This window comes from Syzygium oleosum, unplaced genomic scaffold (genome assembly GCF_021117445.2).
Source record: "Syzygium oleosum isolate NSW1041296 unplaced genomic scaffold, Sole_v2.1 Sole_v2.21, whole genome shotgun sequence".
Lineage (NCBI taxonomy): Eukaryota > Viridiplantae > Streptophyta > Magnoliopsida > Myrtales > Myrtaceae > Syzygium > Syzygium oleosum.
In genome coordinates, this window is record NW_026607505.1 from 6,116,732 (window position 1) to 6,138,275 (window position 21,544).

The following is a 21,544-nucleotide window of genomic DNA, read 5'->3' on the forward strand; positions in this document are numbered from 1 at the left end:
GTAACAGAAACTCTACGCCCATCATGATATATTTATATTAAATATGAATTGTATATGACCATAATGCCCTTATATATGTAAAAAGGAATAAAACCTAGAAAATAAAAAATAATTCTACTCTAACAAAACATATGTAGATGGAGACAGTGACATAATTTGGTGGAGCATACATTTTATTTTTAACCCGGCTACCTTTTTTCTTTTGCCACGGTGCTTTAATTTTTGGAAAAAAATCACAAAAGACTCTAAATTATGTCCACTGTAACACATTTACCCTGAACTTTTTTTGTAACATTAAAAACCCGAAACTATGACCATTGTGACGCATTTACCCTCAACTTTTTTCTGTGACATAAAAAACCCCAAACTTGTACCCATATAACACATTTACCCACCGTTAAGGTTCCGTTAGATAATTTTTTAGTATTTCACTTAAGTTACGTGGGCGCCATGTTAACATTGTTTGCTTTCTGGCGTCCATATAAGCTTAATTATAATGATTCTCATTGACAGAATTTTGAAGGAGGATAAATGTGTTACACATGTACAAGTTTGGAATTTTTAGTGTCATAGAAAAAAGTTGAGAGGAAATGTGTAACAATGATCATAGTTTAGGGTTTTTGGTGGCTTTTGCCCTTTTATAATTATATATAAACGGCCAACTTGTGTCCTTTTATATTCCTTTTCAAGAGTAAGTACCTCATGATCTACCCATTTGTGAGTTGGGAGGTGAATGATGTGGAGAATTTGGATTTTCTTGTTCAGATTGGTCTTGTTGGTAAACAGGCCTGGAAATACTAGATCTATTGTCAGGACTTCTAATATTGGCAACTACAGGATTGTTAACTTGGTTGATAACTGTTTTTATATATAACTTGGATTGTATATATTACAAACGTAGACGTCTATATGTGTGTGTGTGTGTGAGAGAGAGCATGGATGCCAAGTGGAAGGATAGTTTCATTTCCCAACTGTTTTTGAACTACAAATGATTTGAGACTTGCTTTTCACATTGAAATATTTGGCACTGTTTATCCATGGAACCTTCTATCCACCTACATTTTGGAAAACACAACCATCACAATAAAATAAGATAAATTAAAGAAAGCGGACTTTTCTCAAGAGTTATTTCTCACCAAGAAATACATAATTTATGTGAGTAAAATCATAGGTAAAGATATTAGTAAAAGACATTACTATTCTCAATTCATTTTTTTGCTATTTTACATTATTTTCTATTAAAAAAGAAAACATTTTCATGGGAGCACCCTATCAGAACTATGCAAGCACAGTTTAGCATTGACCAATCACATTCCAATAGGGTCCAGCCTCCAATCAACAATGATAAATGTTCATTAGGCAGTTTTTTTTTTTTTGCTAGAATGTTCATTAGGTAGTTGACTCTCTCTTTCTCTGTATTACCTGCTTGTATCCCCAACTTAAAAAAGTCTATGCTGAAACAAGAAATTAAGAATTGAGTGAGGTAGCAATTTCAACTACTGATATCTTAATCAATGCTTACTATACAGCAGCAGAAATGCGCATACACGGGACGACATCGTGGATACATGTTGTCGTGTGTACGCTAGAAATTGACATCTGAACGATTAAGCAAAATCCCTTTAAATTAAAATATTAAGTCGTTAGATAAGGACAAGAAATTATTACTATATGAACCCATTACGAACATATAGTATGGTGCATTTGTGGCCTTTTCAGGCAATGCTTCCTCTACTTAATTGCAGACACAAGGTCGCCATCTCACTGAATATAACGTTGGACAGGTACAATAATTGTCGCTCAAAACCATATGCTGTCCGTTGCATCACGACTTTCTTCCGCAACAGCAGATAAAGGAACAAAGGGGAGAATAAAGGACAAGCGAGAGGAAACAGAGAGGAGATATAAAGAACGAGAAAAGTGGGAACGTAAAGATTGCTCGAGGACTTAAAAAAATTCAATCTTTTTAAGCTTCTGTCGAATCATAACGCCAGCAACTCTTCGCAATCAGGCCGGCGCAACCTTGTTGACAAGCTCCAGTGGGCGACAACATAAGAACCGAGCATGTTAATGACAAAAGACTGCTCGATATTTGGTTCAGAGCGTTCGGCATTTTTGTTTCGGCTAGCGAAGGAAAACCAAATGTGAGGGAAAAAAAAAACTAGCCTTTTCAAGGCATGTCATAGTTGAGGTCGACACATAATAGACAATAACTAGAATAATAGCAAAACATCTGGATGCTGCAGTAAAATATATCAGAATTAACTGGTATCGTATCATCACAATAGATATCGTTATCTTAGCATGTCGAGTACAGGACAGTTTCTAGCATCATTCCTGGAAATCACAGGTCACGCCATAAATTTAGAAAGAACAGAGAGTATAGAGAGGAGAGAGTAAAATGTAAAATAATAGGCGACAATTTTTAAGAGACGAGTGCGAAAATGAAGTTGTCGTACGAGTTCAAGTGCATTTGCCCATGATAATTCCAGCTAATTCCTCTTTGGCAGGAACTTCATCTCCTCCTTCGCAGACTGAATGCATGTAGGAGTTGAGTAGATGAGAGAAAGAATGTAACACTCAATGTTGAAGATATAAGAATGATGTAAATACAAGCAAGAAATCATCATTCTACAATATGAAAGCAGAGACCCATTATTTATTGACATCCACATTTCAAAGAAATACAATGATTAGCTGATGGGCTAATAGCTTTCTCAAGGATACACTATTTAGGTGATAGACCCTAGTTGATTATAGCGCAGACAACAAAAGATAAAAAAAGAGACCAAGGGGTTTAACTTTTACGTTTGAAGTGGGGATGAAGTTCCTAGCAATACCCCTTAAGATCGCAGTTACCGCAAACACATAGACACGAATAACCAGATTATGTACTGAAGTGAGAAGGCTAGAAGTTCTCTATTTATATCAGAACCGTCCTGCAAGAGTAACGATAGAGAGGGGGATGTCAGCAGTTTATTCGACTCAAACCATAGCAAGAAAAATGATTCAAGCGATTTCTTGCGTAACCAATCAAACCACAAGAGTATTAGCTATTATCGTCATCAAATTTCATTGAAAATCTAGACATTTCCCGCTCTTTTCATCTACTTAAAGGCCAAACATGATCAAGAGGGTTTATTCTTAAAGACAGACCGATACCCAAAATGTGACGACAACAACCAAAAAAGAAGAGGTTTTGTTCTCCAATAAGGTGACAATTCCATAACATACATAAACATAAGCTGTTACTCCATGAAGTAGTGAAAGAAAGAGCAGCTTCTGGCTGTGCATTCAGAATAAACAGTAGAACCAATGATCAAGAACCACACATATTAATCAAACTGAATCCACAGTGTTTCTTTTCAACTGTGGTAAATTGATACCACAGATGAAAAACACCGGAATTTAGTTATAATTGCAATCCAACATCATGATATTGAAAAGGAAAAAGAAGAACTCTTCGAATATGAATCACCTACAAAGTTAAAGAAACTTACTCTCGAGTCCTATTACATGATTCACCCAATGCTGTGGCTTCAGTTCAAGCCAAGATCGAGGGTTCTCTTGCCCCTCATGGCAACTGGTACACAACAATGCTTCATGAATAATCTCTATGAAGCTGCACAAATTGGTTTCAAACAAGTTTAATGAGCTATATGCAAGAGTCAAGCGACTGTGTACAATACAATTGCCTCAGTCCACAAGATAAGCTGCGTGTAGGAAACAAGGATTTGATAAAAATAAGGCAAATAATCGGGTAACATCTATTATTTGGCTGCATTGAATCTCCACTGATGATTCCACAATTTCAGAAGCTAGACAAAGATACAAATAACAAAACAGTAGCATGACTCTACAACTAAATCAGCAAAAAGAAATTAACAAAGAACATCAAAATGTACAGTGACTTATGTCTAGATTGAAGACATTTACCCAAAAATTACTGTAGCAAAGCTAATCAGCCATTCCAGTGCCTGAACTTGCATATTCCCCGGCGATTTTCAGAAAAACAATCACGAATGGACTGCACCATAGACCGTACAGAAGAAACTTGTGCCAATACTTCATGTTGTTCCTGCAGAGTAGATATAACCCCACTATGAGCATTTCAAGTTCACTTTAATATAAGCCAATATACTTCACGGTGATGAGTACCACTTCAGCAAGACGTTCCTCGAAACCCCCAGAACTGGCATCTGATGGCATGAATATCCTCTGGTAAGCTGTCCTTAGGCTCCTCATCTAGATCAATCAATCATGAATCAGAAATCCACATTGAAGTGTTTATGGACGACGGACGTTGCATTGCAGTAGAAAGACCACGTAGACAGATCAGTATGTCATTCAGGCAACAAGTATGACACAGTATTCCCTTCGATCAGGTATCTAAACTTTTACCAATTGTTGTGCTCCAAAAGATGCACTTGAGCTAATTATAGATCTCGCTCTCCACTTAAAACGAGTTTGCATGTTTGCGTAACACCAGCCTCTTTATTCGTGACTTTTTCTAAGTTCATTTTACATGGTCTCTTTCCACACGATTCCTTTTCATAAAGTAACATCACATGCCACTGCTTCTTTCTTACATGATCTCTTTTGACACAAAAATTTCTAGGTACAAACAGAATAAGTCAGAATAGTAAATGAACGATATCATCGCTAGACCATAAATCATTCTTTCACCCATTAAATCTAGGACCTTTAGAAGATGAAAATAAAACCGAGTTTCATACCAACCTCTTTGGTCGTGAATCCATGTCGCCGAAGACCCTCGAGATTTAAACCTCGAAGTTCAGCTCTTTCTCCAGTCACCATCATGTATTTGGGTACATCTTGTGAAATCTATTGACAAACAGAAGCAAATTTGGATGATAAGGTTTATACAGCATAATATACAAGTGTACTGACTTAAGCAACGTATCAAAGATACGAACCAGTTCATAGTTCTATTCTCTTGTTTTGAGGGCAATGCCATATGAAGCATTTTATGACTAAAAAAAAGCAAAACAAACTGCTCGAGAACTTGATGATTTCGGGAAAATGACATACCGCAGAACCACCACCAATGAAAGCAAACGAGCCAACATGGCAGAACTGATGAATTACTATGGCGCCTGCAGTATGAACATGATCCTACATTTGCAACGCTTCAATAACTTCAGGATGGATGTTGCGGTCAAGAGATAATATAGATTATGAGGACAAGTTACTCATATTTTGTGAAAAGAAAAGCTTGTAACTTACTTCTACAACTACATGGCCTGCCAGAAGAGTGTTATTTGCAAAGATGTTATTGTTCCCAATTTTACAGTCATGTGCAATGTGACAAGACCCCATGACGAGATTGTTATTGCCAATTACCTGGTCAAAATGCAAGTAAGGGTTAAAATACAGGGTAAGCATCTAAGGCTCCATATTTTGCAATGCATGTTATTAGCAAGAGTACTACAGTTCTATCACTTGATTTTGAAGATCGGTGGATGGAGGCATATTCTCTGATCTCATTGTTGTCCCCGATGTGAAGGAAACATTCATCCCCTGTCTAAAGCCACACACAAAGAAGGATAATTTCGAGCAATTAGACAAATGATTTTATGAAATCCAGCATTGATGTTCACATTTGGACCATGGTAGCGGAAACATTGGCTTCCACTACTAACAACTAACAAGATGTCGATGAAGCCAAGAAAGAAAAAAAGAAAAAGCTTCTTTAAGTCTTACAAGTCAAGCTAGTGTTTCGAGCTTGGATGCCAACAAGTCAATCTTAAGACAGTTACTTCAATCAGATGCCAAATGTGAAACCAAGGCATGCAAAACAATAAGCATTGTTCATACTGACAGAAAACAATAACATGGAATTAGCATGTCCAGATCAAATGTTTATTCCTGTGCAATTTTCAGTTGGGCGCTCTGTTCCATTTACTCTTGTGGAGAGAAACTATACCAAACCAGGTTCATCCATAAACTAGATCTCTATTCTATTTACTGCCGCAGGACAGAGATCAAAGGAAATGAAAACCTGGAAATGGCTTGCTTGCTTAAAGTTTGAACCTAGAAGTGGCTCTTTGATGCCAAAGAAACTGGGACAATAGTCAACAGCCTAAAATTATAAGTGTACAGCAAAAATAACGGGATTGGATACAATTACGGAAGACTATTAGTAGAACTACCAGGGCACAACATTGATCTACTACCTAATAGATGCCGTGTGACACACGAGTCTTATGATTATGACATGATATGGCCAATACGCTATCTATCACATGAATAACTGCAATTACCTTGTACTTCAAATCTTGGCATTTCACACCAACCACAGCATGATAACCAATTGTGTTATTGCACCCAATCACTGTTTGCCCCGGAATATCATCGCCAACCACAGCACCACTGCCTGACACAATTCAGTATCTTTATGTAACTAGGAGAGGGCCTTACACATAACTCACACATGAGCTACCAACCTATGTAAAGTTAGAACTCACGTCAGGAGCACACAATGCTCGCCCAAGACGGTGTTGCCGGAAACATGGCTTCCTGGGTATAACCGACAATGATTGCCGAGCTTAGCTGAAGCCCCCACGGTGCAAAAAGGACCGATCGAAGCACCCTGAAATATCATGACATGGATATGATCAAAACGAGAACTACCCTCTCCAGGAACAGGGGTTATATAAAGACAAGACTTGCTCAAACAAATTAGCCACACAGAGTGACATGTGCCCGACAAATCGTTCCATACAATTTCAACCCAGAAGCCAACTCCTATAGAAGAAATATCCTCTTCCTTTTTTTTCCCTCCCCAAGCTAATACCCATCAAGATGGTCACACGATACGAGCCAAAAGGGCACGTTCTTGAGAAGCATTAACTACCTGACCAATAACGGCGTTTGGGTGGACGACCGCAGCTGGGTGAATGGAGCATGGATCTGTCTCGAGTGTAGGTTCTGCCATTTTGTGCTCTGAAACCGAAACACCTGCATAATATAAACGAAGCATCCACAAATATGAGAAGCTATTCGAATTAAAGAGCTCGCACGTACAAAGCAGAAGCGAGGAACGAGACAGATACTCGAGAGAGTTCTGGAGAAGCGATGGAGGGACGAAACAGTCTTGCGCACCCTGAGGAGCGGACTCATGGCTCTGGAGCTCAGTGTCTGCTACAGAGAGAGATTCTTGCGTTGAAATTTCAAACTCTGTTTCGGACTAATGCTCGGACATACGATGTTTGAGTGGGTTGCGCTCGTTACGGGGTGAAAGTAGACCTATGGACCTAATGGCCCGTCGTAGCGGATGCGCAAATGGGCTCGGGTAACTTCCCTGAACCCCATCGCTCTTCCGTGGACGGGGCCAGTCGCAGCTGGTGACGGTGGCCGGATCGGTAACAGAGGCATTCTACGAGTGGTTCTTGGACCGACAAAAGAAGAAAAAATCTCATCTTTTTGTCTTTCGAGATGACCCAGTGGATGATGCTACAACCCCTCGATTGCCAAGATTACGCCTGATCATCGTGCCCTCATCTCATGTTGTCGGACAACATGTACTTTGTCGACTTTTGTCGTTCATCGATTCTGGGCACAAGTTATTGAAAGGATTTATCTTGCTGCTGAGTTCAAAATCTTGTCTATGAGTAGGAAGTGGAACCTCGTAGGTCGTCGTTTTTCCCATTACAATTTACAATTCTCTCTTTTTTAAGCTCTGTTTCTTTTTTATCACATCAATTTAAGCTCTCAAGAATTCAGTCATTAGCTACCTCAATCCACTTGAACCATGGAGAAAATGTCATTACAGTGAAAAATTAGCAAAGGAGAAGATATGAGCTACTCATTCTACACTAATGTACACAGCTTCAAGAAAATGACAAAGCCTCCTGCTCAGCAAGAAGCTTCCTGAATTTGCTTGGCTGGCCACGGGGTACCCCACGCACAACTTAGTCATGTGAGCCTCTCCTTCCACAGTCGTTGCACATGCAACACGAGAAAAAGATCCTGGCAGATCACATAAGTCTAGAAAAAAGAAGCTCTTGAGCTGATTCCCAAGTAACTCCGTCACCAACATAGTTCCTTCCAAACAACTACATTGCAAGTCATCGTACTCTGCTGCTGTCTGAAAAGATCTTCCTAGAGCGTGTCGAGAAGCAGGCATCAAGATTTAGTGGCCTATTTCTTCAGATTACACGCCAGATAAAAGCTCCTACGGTAGCGCTAGAAATGCAATCACATTCCAATTTAGACAGTGAAGAAAGAACTCAAGCTGCAAGTACTTGGAGGGCCACGGCATAGGCATCTGCTCACTCATTCTGCTGCTTCGTGAACTAACGCTGAAAAGTAGTGCTTCTTACAAGAGTTTCCACCACACCATCTCTTGGCAGTTTGCATTCCTGTTGACAATGAAGTCAAAGGAAAATTCCCTGTATTCCATCTGCCTCTTCGTTTGACATGCCCCAAATATGACATTCTACAAATGCTTTTGAAAATGAGGACTTTCATTCCATTTGTCAAATTGAATGCTTAGTACCTTGGTTCCAACATCCATATCTGAGCACTGTTATACTAGTGTTGCCATCAGTTACCATCCACGTGTGCATGCTCCATTGATATTTTTTATAGAGTGACTACTGTTGCTTCTCTGTTTAGATCAAGGCAGTATCGCTTTCTAACATACGTAGTACCTAAAGCAAAGGCAAAGGGGGCAATGAGCAGGTAGTAGAAGAGCTGAAAACCATCATTGCCTAAAGTTCGTACAAGTGAATATTTTGAAAGCAGACAGAGGCGCTATATGCCTAAAAGTCCTAAGGAAACATGCACAGAAACTTGAAAAAAGTTCATTTGAGCGTGCACGTGTCAAGAAATATGTATCACGTAATCAGGCACATGTGCATGCTCTTTTACAGTTACAATGGACATTCCATTAGTGCTTTGCTATCGCTGCCAAAGAGATTAGAGAAAATCAGTTCTAGCAGTAAATTCACAAACACTTTTGGAAACAAGTTGAGATGTACACAACCTGAGACATGCGAGGCCTTAATTGAGGATCCCGCCGGATACACAATGAAGCACACCGCAGCATTCGATGAACCTCCTGCTCTGAGTAGCAATTTTTCAAATTCGGGTCAATCAATTCACTGATTGAACGTCTTTCTAGTATTGGCCGTGCCTGCACCAAATCTGAACAATGAGAAAAATCGCCCGCATATATTTGAAGACGAAATCATTTCTTTGGAAGAACATTTCTAAACCATACCCATTCAGTGAGGCATTGCTGACCCTTGGGACGTTTTATATCCATTGCCTTTCGTCCCGTAACAAGCTCTACGAGTACCACACCGAATGAATATACATCAGCTTTTTCAGTGATTTGACCACTTTGAGCATATTCTGGAGCCAAGTACCTGAATAATGGCAGCTCATCCATGTTAGATTTTGATTATTGTGCGTGATGTGGAATGAAGCTTAAGAGAGAACACGAAAGTACCCGAATGTTCCTATCACTCTTGTTTCTACTCCCATGTCTCCATCCGGTTGCCATCTCGCAAGTCCAAAATCTCCAACCTAACATCCAGCGATGAGAATCACCTCTAAGATATCCGGCCAAAGCATTTGGAGATAATATTGAATGAATGTTATTAAGAAGATGAAGCCACAAGTGCTAATTGACTGAATTGGGCAGAGACAAACAAATTAATAACCATATGAAGGACTGTCAACTATATACAGGTCAGCATATCATACCAATGGTTCAAAATCATGCGTGAGAAGAATATTGTTAGGCCGCATATCACGGTGTACAATGCAACCCACTCTACATTCTTCATGAAGGTATCTCAATCCGCGAGCTGCTCCAACTGCAATTTTTTGTCGTGCACACCATGATAGAGGGTCCCGATCATGTCCTGAAAAAAAAAAGGTAAAAAACCTACTAAGTTAAGGACATGACTGTGGATCCAACATCAACTTCCACACTTCATATTTTACAAGCATGTTTTGTATTTGGTGAGTAGTCACCATTATCTCTGTTTTCTTCATCCTATTGGTTATGCTTGCAAATTTCAAATGACACATAAGTGACAGAAGAACATGTACCATAAAGATGTGAATCCAGAGAGCCGTTGCAAATATATTCATAAACCAGCAGTCTTCTTCCATCCTCAACACAGAACCCAATCAACGTCACGAGATTGCGATGCTGGGCACAGCTCAAAACCTCGACTTCTGCACAAAATTCTACATCACCCTGTGAACTTGCCGACTTGTGCTGTTTCACGGCAACGACCTGGCCATCGGGTAAAACCCCTCGATGGACAGAACCATATCCACCTTCAGCCAGAAAATTTGCTCGAGAAAATGCACCAGTAGCAAGTTCCAGCTCAGCGTAAGAGAACCACCTTGGGGGATTCCCAAAAACAGGTGCCTTATGTCGACACACTGAGCATAGCGGAGGAGGACTAGGAGGTGCATTTCTGGACAATGAAATTGCTTCCCTAACGCTTCTGCTTAAGTCCATGTCAAGCTTAAAATTGATTCCACTATCAGGGTCCCTCTCTAAATTAGAAATTTGATCCATCAAAGATTCATAGTTGCAAAAGAAAGCTTTATCGTTGGGCTTTGGTGATTCATCCTCCAAAGGCTTGACAGTATCTTCCATCCACGACATGGCAGGTGGACCCAGAATTTCACTGTCTACATCAGAGTCGGAATATTCAAAATTCGGTTTCACTTCAGTTTTACTTATGTACTCATTCTGTAGTTTTCTGTGAACTTCAGAGAGGAGAAATGGAGAGTTCCCTTGATCTGAACTTGATATAGATGAAGTTCCAATGTCAGTTGTGGTCACCGGTGACTCGTGGTCTGGACTACTTGCAGGAGTTACAAGAGGCCCTCTGATCATACTTTCATACTCAAGACTAGCACACACATGAGATACATCGATCTCGAGCAATGACGAAGGAGATATTTCTGGATCAAGCGCTGGTGATCCAATCAAATTCAGACGCAAGACCTTTGCTTTAGATCGGTCCATGACCACTAGATTGCACTGCAGTTCATCCATGCAGACCCGTTTCTCATGTTTCAGCCGCCTGTCATACAATTGCAATGGATCACTTTATCAGACAAGTCAATGGAAAATGGGTTTTAGAAGAGTGATAAGGAAAAAAAAATAGTTTTGCTACATCAACAGCTATGCATCAGTTCCTTAATTGACCACATGATAGGATATGTAACCATTACTTATCCAATATAACCCAGTTTGAATGTACTCTTTTGGCTTCAGCAGCAACCACTCCACATGGCGTGCTGGAAACAATTTTCAGCCGAACCTTGACCTGTCAAGAAGAGCAACGAGATGGAATAAATGGAATCCGAAAGGTTGAATAGACAAATACAAAGAGTGGGAGATAAATGTACCAACCTTATCTGGGTCATAGACATCGTGGAGTCCATACATCATTTGAGAGCATGAATTTGCAATGTCGTCCTTCTCATCCAAACTGATCTCTGAGATAGACCGGTGTTGACCGGTGGTGCAGTCACTTGCAAACTTCGAAAACATCCACATCTTTTTGCCTGAAACGGAAGTTAACACCGGCTACATCAATTGCAAAGATTACCTCAATTCCAATCATCGCGGTGCTACAGAACTAAAACGTCAAGCCAAAGAGTGAAAAAACAGAAAGAAGAAGATTAATCGAAGAGGAGTCCGCAACTGCAAAGTCAGTTTTTATTATAAAGTTCGGCCTTCGCAAGATAATGATTTGATTCTGCTCTTCCCCAAGCTCACCTTTGGTCGAAGAGAAACTTATAAGAGACCGCATCGTTGTGAAAAACCGAGAGATCTCTACAGACAATCAAACTTAATATGATGCTTCATGGCAGGTAAAGATAATGTTTCTGACGAAGATCAGGTTCTTACACTAGTTGCCCAACTCAGCAGCGAAGAAAACAGGGGAATACACAGCAAGCATACATGGAAACAGAAATCATGTAAAATCCCATGAACCAAATCACAGGTACACATCTATTCCGCCTACTCTGTGAGAAAAAAAATCCCCTCTTACTTCAACATAGGAGGAAACGAATTGAAACATATAAAAAGGAAGAACGAACGAGAAAAAAGAAGAAAAGGAATCTGAGTTTACTTGACGAGTGGGGAATAACCACAAGCAGCTTGATGCAATCCCCAGCTTGAGCAACATGAGTCAAAGTCCACACCAATGCAGCTCTTGGTATTTCCCTTGAGGCTTTCACAGCAACAACCACCACCTTCCCGTTCCCAACTCCATCTGAAGAGCCCTTCTCTTTCATACTCAACTCTCCAAAAGGATCTGAATTATTACTGCGCACAACAATTATTGTTGCGCATCAGCACTTATACCAAAAACCCATCTCAAGTCTTCTTTGGTCCAGCTTTTAAGCGACACCAAAAAGAGCGACTCATCACTGCAACAACACGGTGATGGACCCCAAGACGATGGCTTTTCTCAGCTAAACCCAAATGGAAAGCTGAAAGAGAGCAGAAAAAGCCTGAAGAGGACGTGCACTTCAAGACACTTTCCTTTTCATCTACGTGAATCTGATCACCTGTTGCTCTCCTTTATTTTCCCATCTCTCCTTTCACAAAGTACATGTGAAACAACATGCTCTCCCTTTCTCTCTCTCTCTCTCTCACTCTCAAACCTGGTCCGACATTTTTCTCGTGTGAGACCACCCTCTTACGGTTTCAGGTAAAGCAAAGCAAAGCAAAGCGAAAGGAGCAAAAGCTGAGAGCAAGAGCTTCGTTCCGAAGCTGATCATTTTGACACGGTCGTGCACGTTAGATCCTAAATAAAGTAACGCCAAAATAGAAAGGCCCAAAGAAACAAACCAAGAAAAAGAGAACAACCCCCCTCCATTCCAGTCACGAATAACGACACCCACCGATCCCCAAAAAGCAAATGCTGAAAAATAAAAAGGAGAAAGGAGAAAAGGCAGATGAATGGATGGAGCCAGATGGGGAAAACACCCATTTAAAATAATCCCATAAAAATGGGAACTTTAAAGCGTTCGCAAATGTCTAGAACTCGGTCTTCGCCGTTTGAGGGACGTGCCTGATAATCTTCGATCATGTTAAAGTGGGGGTCAATCGAATTCTGCGTGTGAGAAACTGCTTGTCGTACTTCAATATCTTAATCCTACATTTTCTCATCATCATTGTTGTAGACATTGAGCAGTGTTCATTGGCCAGTGAAAGCCTCTTGCCTTCGCCTGCCTGCCCACCCACCTTCCATGTGTCTTTGTTCTTGTGCTCGATTGATGTCCCCTCTTTTCTAAGGATAAAGTTTGTTTTTTTTCCTTACATCCCGGTCATATTGCTCGCACGATACGCATTCAAAAAGTTTTAATCCTATTGTACGACGGTCAATTCAATTTTAAACCTTTCAATTATGTCAATTGAGTTCTAAACCTTTCGATAATTTATCAATTCAGTCATAAATAATTTAATTAATTACCAATGTGACGTGACGGTCCAGTTAGCCCTGGGCGTCCTACATGACACGATAGGTGTTGAAGTGCATACTTTTTTAATTTTTTCAAATTTTTTTTTTTATTTCTCCCTTCCTTTTTTTTTCTCTTCACAAGGCTGGCGTGGCCACCGGACATTGGCTGAGAGTCGGTGACCTCTACCGACTACTAGACAAGGATAGGCAACCCTCGCCGGCCCCAAGGCGAGGACCACGAAGCCTTCGCTAGCTGTGGGCGAGGGTCACAGCCCTCACCAGATCTGACGAGGGCTTGTGTGCCCTCTCTACGGCTGGCGAGGGCGCCACGGCCCTCATCTAGGCCCTTGCCAGCCATAGCGAGGGCGGGTGAGGGCTACGATGCCCTCGATGTGGCTCATGAGGGCTGGTGAGCCCTCACTAGAGGCTCGAGGGTCATTGGCCCTCACCTTGGGCCCGGCAGTGAAAGAAAAAAAAGAAAAGAAAAATCAATAAAAATTCTAATTTTTTTTAAAAATACAAAAAATGTCGACGTTGTCGCTGGACATGCCATGTATGGCAGCCACACTGACTATACCACAACATGAGCGATTTTCGGCCAAAATTAGTTAGAATGACTATATTGAGAATTTGTTAAAATGTTGAGGACGGGTGCGTTCGTTTCACGGAAAATGAATGATTTGAAAAACATTTTCCGAAAAATGGTTGCTTATATCGTTTAGAAAACATAAAATGTTTTCATTATCGATAACAATCTATGCCTAACTATTTTTGTAGGTGATGAAAAAATTTTCCATTTGTTTTTTTCTGTAAGCGATTATTTTTTGGAAAGCGTTTTCCAAATCAATTATTTTTCACAAAATGAACGCACCATTTTAGCAAATCATCAAAATGTTTAGAATTAAATTAGCACAATTAAAAAATTTATAACTAAATTGAAAAATTGTCAAAAGTTTAGAACTAAATTGGCATAATTGAAAGATTTATGATTGAATTGGCCGCTTTACATAGATTTAGGACTTTGTGGATAATTTCCTTTGCATTTCTAGCCAACTTTTATCTTTGTGTATAATAATTTCTCGTTGACAAAAAGCCTATTTCATTACTCGTTACCGACATATATCCTATACTTAGAAAAAGCGAAATGAAACACGAGCAATTCAATCAACCTAATGAAGTGGCAGATGCAAAACAAGGGATCTTTGCAAACGAAACACCTACGTTCCTAAATTGCACTATCTAATCATTGGAAAATGCAAGAGGTAATGCACAAAATCAGTTTAAGAGTAAACTCCCCATAGCAATGACAGCAAATTGCGATGCGAGGCATTGAAAGATCTGTCAAGTCGCTTACCGCCTATTCCCAGGTCAAACGCTAAGCTGGTCGAAAAAAAAGAAATCAATGAATTCGAAGCAGGCTGATAAATGTTCGATCAATTATTGTTGGCAATAATTGATTTCCTATTTTTACCTTTGTCTGGCTACTCAAGAACATTATAGAAAACTATTCACCAGATTCTTAATAGGGGAGTATACCCTTTTACCATATTGAATTTGCCCCCGAAAACGAACATTTTTGCTACTTATCACTGTCCATCGTTAGTGTGCTTTATAAGCATACCCTTTTCAAGTTTCGTTTTTCGACTGTCTTTTCGTTTATGGCGTTCTGATCTCACCAAGCACGCCGATTCAAATTTCACTATTTCCTGAACATATTCAAATCGCTTTAATTATCGTCGTCGCGTGTTAGAATTGCTTTTTTCAACGACGATGAACAGTAAAACATTCTTTCGATTTTCACGGACCATATGGTGCCTTCCACCAACATCTCGATGTAAAATGCTTAACAGTCTTGATTGAAATTTGAATCAATCAACGAAATGACAGAGAAATATGCATATCGTTGTCATTTTTCAACGGGACACGATCCATATAATGCAACAGAGTGGGCCTCCTCAGGAACATTATTCTTAGTTCGCCTGTGATTTCAATCTGATAGCTGGAAAGTAGGAAAGCTACAAAAACCCTAGTATCCTCATTCTCAACTAGCTGTCGTTTCATACATACATATATATATATATAGAAAATTTTCTTATTAAAATCTGAATATCTGTGGGTCCGAAAAGCAAACGTTTTGACTTTGGCACATCACCAAAGTGAATTAAGGATTCTCTTTTACAAATATATAAACATACATATTTCTATTTCCCAACACATGTTAGAGCTTGTCCTACGCTGCTTAAGATTTTACAAACTGAACCGACCTGAACTGCGGTAGAAAAGTTTGGAACAAAGTCTGATTTTTCGTTTTTGCCGAACTCTTTTGGAACGTCTTTCAGCTTCTGATCAGTTTTTTTATTAGGGCTAGAACCGCGCCAGGTTAAGCCGATGCTCTTTGATATCTCCAGCTCGGCGTAATCGGAATACTAAGAAGTTCGAATCTCTGTTCGAGTTTGGTCGAGTATCTTTTTGTAATGAAAAAAAAATGCGAAGTGCAGTTCCTGAAATTTTTCTTTAGAAGAGTTGAATTTGGCAATCCGACAAGTCCCATCAACCTTTGATAAAAATAAAAGAAAAAATCCCATCAACCCTCCCCCCACCCACATGCTTTGGCTGTAAGGTATTATTAGGAAATATAGGGCATTAATTAATCAGAAGCCTCTTAATTAAGAAATGAAGCGACCAAAACATTGATTTGACTGCACAATTTTTAATATCCAGCCGACCTCCGCCTAGTTATGATTGTTTTTATCTTTGGCCCCTATCATCATCGTCATACAAGGTTGGTACAATTCCTATCTTCTTTTCCACTTGGTACCACCGTACGACAACGATGTCATTCTTTTCACAATTCAAGGCGCGATCTTGATGAACCGGCTATTCGGAAGAACTGCCGTGACCGTCCGCTCAGATCCGAGCTCCCCACGATAAGAATCGAACCGACGGTCATCATCGATTCATGAACCGAAAGGACGGGAACATCGATCCTCGTTAACGGGTCAGCTCCGATTAGGTCACATGGTTGTTCTTCAATAAGCCGAATGGATATAGAATATTAGATGGGAAGCAACTAACAGCAACGGGCATCATGAAAAGGAAACCCTAGTTTTGTATTTTTCCCCATTGCTGGGCCATGTAAATGTGACTAATCGAGAGCTCCTAGCTTTTCCTTCTTCTTTTTTAAAACTTTCGGGTGGCCCGAAGCTGAAAGTTTCAAAGTATTAGGCGAAGTTTTAGGTGAGTGATGGACGGAAGCAGAAAAGACATAAAGTCAAAGAAAAGTCTTCTTTCATCCAAACGTATATTAAGACTGGGACCCCCGGTAGATGCTCTTGTGATCCTTCATAGATTCAATTTTCTTGCATGGGCAAACCGAGTTGACTCACCTGGTTATGAGTTTACAAGAACTTTCGGCCTTTGAGCATGAATTGGTTTATCTTTTTATCTTATGTCCAACTGGGGAAGCTCCCTCTAGGCCTAGGTTGGCCTAGAGTTCACTGCCACTGGGGCCGTGGCCACCAGATCAGCAACCGGAGCAAGCCGCACTCATGTATTTTCTATTTTAACGTGCTGATATCCACATGCTTCAGTCCCTTATGTTGGGTCAATATACTTTTCTTGTCCCAACCTCGACAATACCCACCTTGATTTTAACTTCTCGTAGTCCAAACGAAGCCTTTTAAGGACCTACTTATGTTTTAGCCTTTGAGCATGACTTGACTATCTTTTATCTTATGTTTTTCAATAGAGAGTATCACAACTTGATATTGTCATTCGAAAGCAAGACTCGTATTTGAGCACTTAGTACGATATGTTGAGCCAAATCTTGTTAATGTTGCGGTTAATTTAGATCGAGAAAATTGTATAGTTTTCATATCAAATGCGATATATCATTCTTTTTTCTTTTTTTTTGGTAACCGAGAGGTGTCAAGCACCATACGCGCATCTCGACTATTCTTCGGGGAGACTAAAGACAAAGAACCCACCGTCATGGCTTCACTTAAATCACAAGTGCTCACTGGGAATCGAATATGGGACCAGTGCGCCTAACCACACAATCTCAAGTACGCCCCAACCAACTGAGCTACCCATGGGTGGGTGCGATATATCATTCTTTTGTGACCACTTATGATGAAAACATCAATGTCAACTAGCGATCTATACTTTTCACGGTCAATTGATTAAAGATTGGTTAAAGGAAGTGAAGAAAGCAACACATTACGACGTATTTAAGTGACAGATCGAATATGACCATTTTCAGTGTCGTTATCTTTTGTGTTAGGAGAAATTATGGGTCTCTCTTTCAACTTTAATTATCTAGGACGGAGAACAAACTTATTCTTCCTTTTTTTTCTTTATTATGATCTTATCGAGTTTGTTTAAAGTATGTTTCCTATTTTCATCTTTTCTAATATTTTTTTTAAAAGCGTTTGAAGTTTGACATGCACATCACGTCAAACATTAAAAACAACAACGCAAAAATAAAAACATCAAATTTGTCGAAACACGCGGCTCTTGACGGACGGAGTCATTCATTTATCTTTTCAACAATTCTTAAAAATCTTAAACACTTTCTATTATGTTCTCGTTTTGAAAACATTGAAAATATAACATTTCTGGATCAACTCACTCGAGATATTATTTGCTTTGATCCATCCCATATCGAATTTCACGATTTTGTCCTTTAATGTACAAGTGGGCGCTTTTCCAGAAAGTGACAATGTTCTAGCCTAGACTCACTTAATTTTGAAGTTCCAAAATAAAGCTTGCCATTACGTAAAAGGCGTTTTCGTAAATTAATTTTAGTTTTCGAGTAAGCATGCCACTCCCCGCTCTTGTCAAACCAGTCGTTTCACGAGGGATAATGAAAAAAAGGAGCTCCTTTGAGCTGAAAACGAGCAGACCCTTTTCTGCAAATTTGCATGGCGAAAAGAGAAAGGAGCAGCTTGGTGCGCCTCTGCAATTATGCATGGGAAAGAAGATAAAAGGATAGAAAGTAACAAAGCACAGACGAAACACAGAGGCAAAAGACAGCCATGGTTGAAGGCCGCAAAGAGAAGCGTGCACGTGCACGCAATGCAGAAAAGGAGATTTTGCTTAAAACAAGAACAAGATGATGATGATGATGATGATGATGATGATGATGTGCAGTGATTGCTTGGCCCGTATTGCAATTATCCGCCAAAAGTTGGCGTAAATTCTGTCGTCAGCGAACCTCACGAACAGTGAGGTCGGTACACTTTTTCCACGGGCGTGCTTGAGAAAGAAAGCAAGAATCATAGGATACCCTCTTGTGAAAAAGCAAGGTTTGAAGAGTTGGAGTGAAGAACGAGAGAGGGAGAGAGGGAGAGAGATTAAGCCCACTGGACTCTTTCATGGCCGAAAATGGGGAACTGGGCTTGAGCGCTCCTCGAGGACCCGACCGGTAATTACACCCCGGGCCACGAGGTCGAAGTGGTCCACTAGATTGATTTTGTCCGAAGCGCTCTCTGACTTTTAGAACGCTGTTTTGGGTCCTCACCGTTCGAACTCTTGCGAGTTTGGAATGGGAGGAAGCAGCGATTCGAACGTTGTCGCCCCGAGGTTGAAGAGGGAGGACTGCCCACGAACCAAACACGGCTCTGCGTTCTCCACTTGGAAGGTATCGTCTTTTCTGAACATGGGTTGTGCGTTATGATCGTTCTTGTATCCGAGTGATTGGGTTCCAAGCAGTTGAATTATTATGATGGAGGGGTTTGATCGAAGCACTTTTGGTGAGGAGATTCAAGAGGGTCGGTTTCTTGAATTGTGACGAATCGGATCTTGAATTCTTGATATCGAGGTGCAACTTTTTTGGGTCCTTAGGTGCTCGTAGGACCTACTGATTGGGAAGATTACTCATTGGGGAAGGAAGGTGCCACCAGGTACAGGGTCCATAATCTCCCGAAAAGCCCCGGGCCTGGGATATACGAGCTTGGTGTAGCCGCTTCTCGCGCCAAATCGGGGCGTGCGATCGCCAAGCTCGACCCGGGATTTGTGGTTGTGGTTTACCTTGGACAGGCGGACTGTGTCAAGACCAGGCTCCAGCAATACGGTCGGTCAGGTGCTCACTTGGGCAAGTGCTCGTCAGCTGCTTGTGAAATTGACTGCAAGACATCCTCTCCCACCAAACAGCTTGGATTGTTTGAGGAAATATTGTCAAGAGGCTACCCCATTGTGTTCCGATGGGCTTCGGTAAGTTTATTAACTAATTGCCGCAGTTGCGTTGTTCTGATCGCCCTAGTAGTATGCTTGCCAAACCTATCAGGAATTGCTAGCCATAGGAAAATGTCCTCATCATATGGGGAATCATTGAATTTGGATGCTAGCATAGTGTAGGCCATGCAGTTGAATCTACAATGGCGGAAGAGGGATTTCTGAACAAAAGTTTGCTCGATGTTCGAGTTTTCTGAGATTATAGTTCTTTGAATGGCTGTGCTAATTAACTTGGATAAATACATCATGTGGAAAGTTGGAGTCCATGTTGATCCATGGAATAGTCCAATCCCATCATCACATTGATGATAAATCTCCTCATGCTCTGCCATAAGAACTTGCGGTCCGTGTCATGGTGAAGGTAGGGTAATGCTGTCTTCGTCAATAAGGAAGAGGATATGAGAATTAGATCGTTTAGAGAACCGCTGAGAAGTAACCCACCCACAGAATTTAAACAACTACAGTAGCACGAGTCATGCTTAATGAAGCACCTACATGACAGTGTGGCTGCCAAGCATGTTTTTAGGCAAACTCTTGCCTCTTAATTTGATATTCTAAAATTATCCTTCATATTTAATTTTTGGATATCTGCAGCTGAACAACAAGGGAGATGCTCAAAGAGCAGAACTATCGCTTCTGAACACATTTGATTATGCATGGAACAAAGGCGGTAATGGTTCACGGCGGCCCGGTGATATTTTTCAGAAACTTGATGAAATCGCTTCAAGCACATACCACATTTCCAGCATTGCAACGAAGCTTCTCCCTTTCCGTCCCAGGCAAGTGGGCATCAGAATCAAAGGAAAGCTGCTTCCAGAGCAGAAAGATTCCTTCCCCCAAACTGGAGGAGAAAGCAGCTATTTCTCTAACGGGATTTTCAAGTTCAGCAAATCACGGCCAAGACTAGTTATAAAAGAATCCCATGCTAATGACGCTGCGATTTCCGGTACCTCCCCAGCTAATGAGAGCTTCTCTCCTTTATGTGGGGTCATCTTGGACGATGGCTTTCCCTGTACAAAACCACCAGTACAAGGGAGGAAAAGATGTAGCGACCATAAAGGGATGAGGATTCAAGCGTCAAATTCTGTATCAAGCAGAAAAGGAGCATCCAATGACATTCACGATAAGCTGACAATGACGTTGCGGGATCATACGGCCGAGATACAAGAACTGGGAAACACGGTAGAAGTTTTCCCACGGCAGGCGAACGTCAAAAACGACCACGGTACCATATGTGGAGTGGATTTCGGCGATGGCAATTTCTGCACAAGGAGACCTGCTCGAGGAAGAGTTCGGTGCGAGCAACACAAAGGGATGAGGGTAAACCAGGCGAAAAAGAAACATGTCGGCAGCTGAAGACGAATGCAAAATTCTGCGAGTCATTGAACTATAACATACAGGACAGATAATGGCACCGGGAAAATTTTACCGACAGCTTGCTTCTGTTGACGGAGCGGAACGAATGTAATGGTCTCATGGTACCGGGAAACTAACATAAGGAAGAACAGACACAGAGTACTTAACATAAGGAAGAACAGACTCACAAAGTACTTCCCTTCTGTTTTATTCGGAGAGCTTAGTACTGTAGTAGTTCCAAGTGCGAGGAATCTGGTTTAAGTAAGCTGCGCATTTTCTGTTGACTCTTTCTAACATTCTGGTGCATGATTACAGTGTATCTTAGATATTGGTTCTCATACATAGCTCTTCTAGATTAGCTGCACACATTGGGGATCAGAAATGTGCGTGTCATTTATCAGAACAGATGTACAACTTCTGAATGATTTATATATTATGCTGATTGTCGTGACCATTGAGAGAAAGTTGACGGATTT

At 40.7% G+C, this 21,544-nt stretch overlaps 3 protein-coding genes across 5 annotated transcripts; 1 reads left to right on the plus strand and 2 right to left on the minus strand.

Moving 5' to 3' along the window:
* Window positions 1-2,219: 2,219 nt before the first annotated feature.
* LOC115671175 (probable acyl-[acyl-carrier-protein]--UDP-N-acetylglucosamine O-acyltransferase, mitochondrial) lies at window positions 2,220-7,607 on the minus strand. Of its 3 annotated transcripts, none has more exons than XM_030592649.2 (12): window positions 7,077-7,607; window positions 6,878-6,981; window positions 6,489-6,613; window positions 6,285-6,393; window positions 5,453-5,545; window positions 5,248-5,364; window positions 5,053-5,136; window positions 4,741-4,845; window positions 4,159-4,245; window positions 3,948-4,078; window positions 3,501-3,622; window positions 2,220-2,534 (listed from the first exon to the last, which is right to left on the minus strand). In XM_030592649.2, the coding sequence occupies exons 1-10, from the start codon at window positions 7,141-7,143 to the stop codon at window positions 3,962-3,964; spliced, it is 1,008 nt and encodes a 335-aa protein (XP_030448509.2). In that variant the 5' UTR covers window positions 7,144-7,607; the 3' UTR covers window positions 2,220-2,534; window positions 3,501-3,622; window positions 3,948-3,961. The 3 variants fall into 3 exon arrangements, with proteins under 3 accessions (XP_030448509.2, XP_056176798.1, XP_030448507.2); XM_056320823.1 differs by having other exon boundaries at window positions 3,937-4,078; window positions 7,077-7,604; XM_030592647.2 differs by having other exon boundaries at window positions 3,497-3,622; window positions 3,937-4,078; window positions 7,077-7,604.
* Window positions 7,608-7,725: 118 nt separating this feature from the next.
* Window positions 7,726-12,916, minus strand: LOC115671171 (inactive protein kinase SELMODRAFT_444075-like). Its single transcript, XM_030592642.2, has 9 exons — window positions 12,141-12,916; window positions 11,414-11,568; window positions 11,233-11,327; window positions 10,087-11,081; window positions 9,736-9,896; window positions 9,479-9,555; window positions 9,248-9,395; window positions 9,011-9,160; window positions 7,726-8,675 (listed from the first exon to the last, which is right to left on the minus strand). Exons 1-9 carry the CDS (start codon window positions 12,304-12,306, stop codon window positions 8,637-8,639), a joined length of 1,986 nt encoding a protein of 661 aa, XP_030448502.1. The 5' UTR covers window positions 12,307-12,916; the 3' UTR covers window positions 7,726-8,636.
* Window positions 12,917-18,833: 5,917 nt separating this feature from the next.
* On the plus strand, window positions 18,834-21,522 carry LOC115671172 (protein EFFECTOR OF TRANSCRIPTION 2-like). The gene is made up of 3 exons (XM_030592644.2): window positions 18,834-19,119; window positions 19,323-19,691; window positions 20,307-21,522. The coding sequence occupies exons 1-3, from the start codon at window positions 19,024-19,026 to the stop codon at window positions 21,066-21,068; spliced, it is 1,227 nt and encodes a 408-aa protein (XP_030448504.2). The 5' UTR covers window positions 18,834-19,023; the 3' UTR covers window positions 21,069-21,522.
* Window positions 21,523-21,544: the final 22 nt, after the last annotated feature.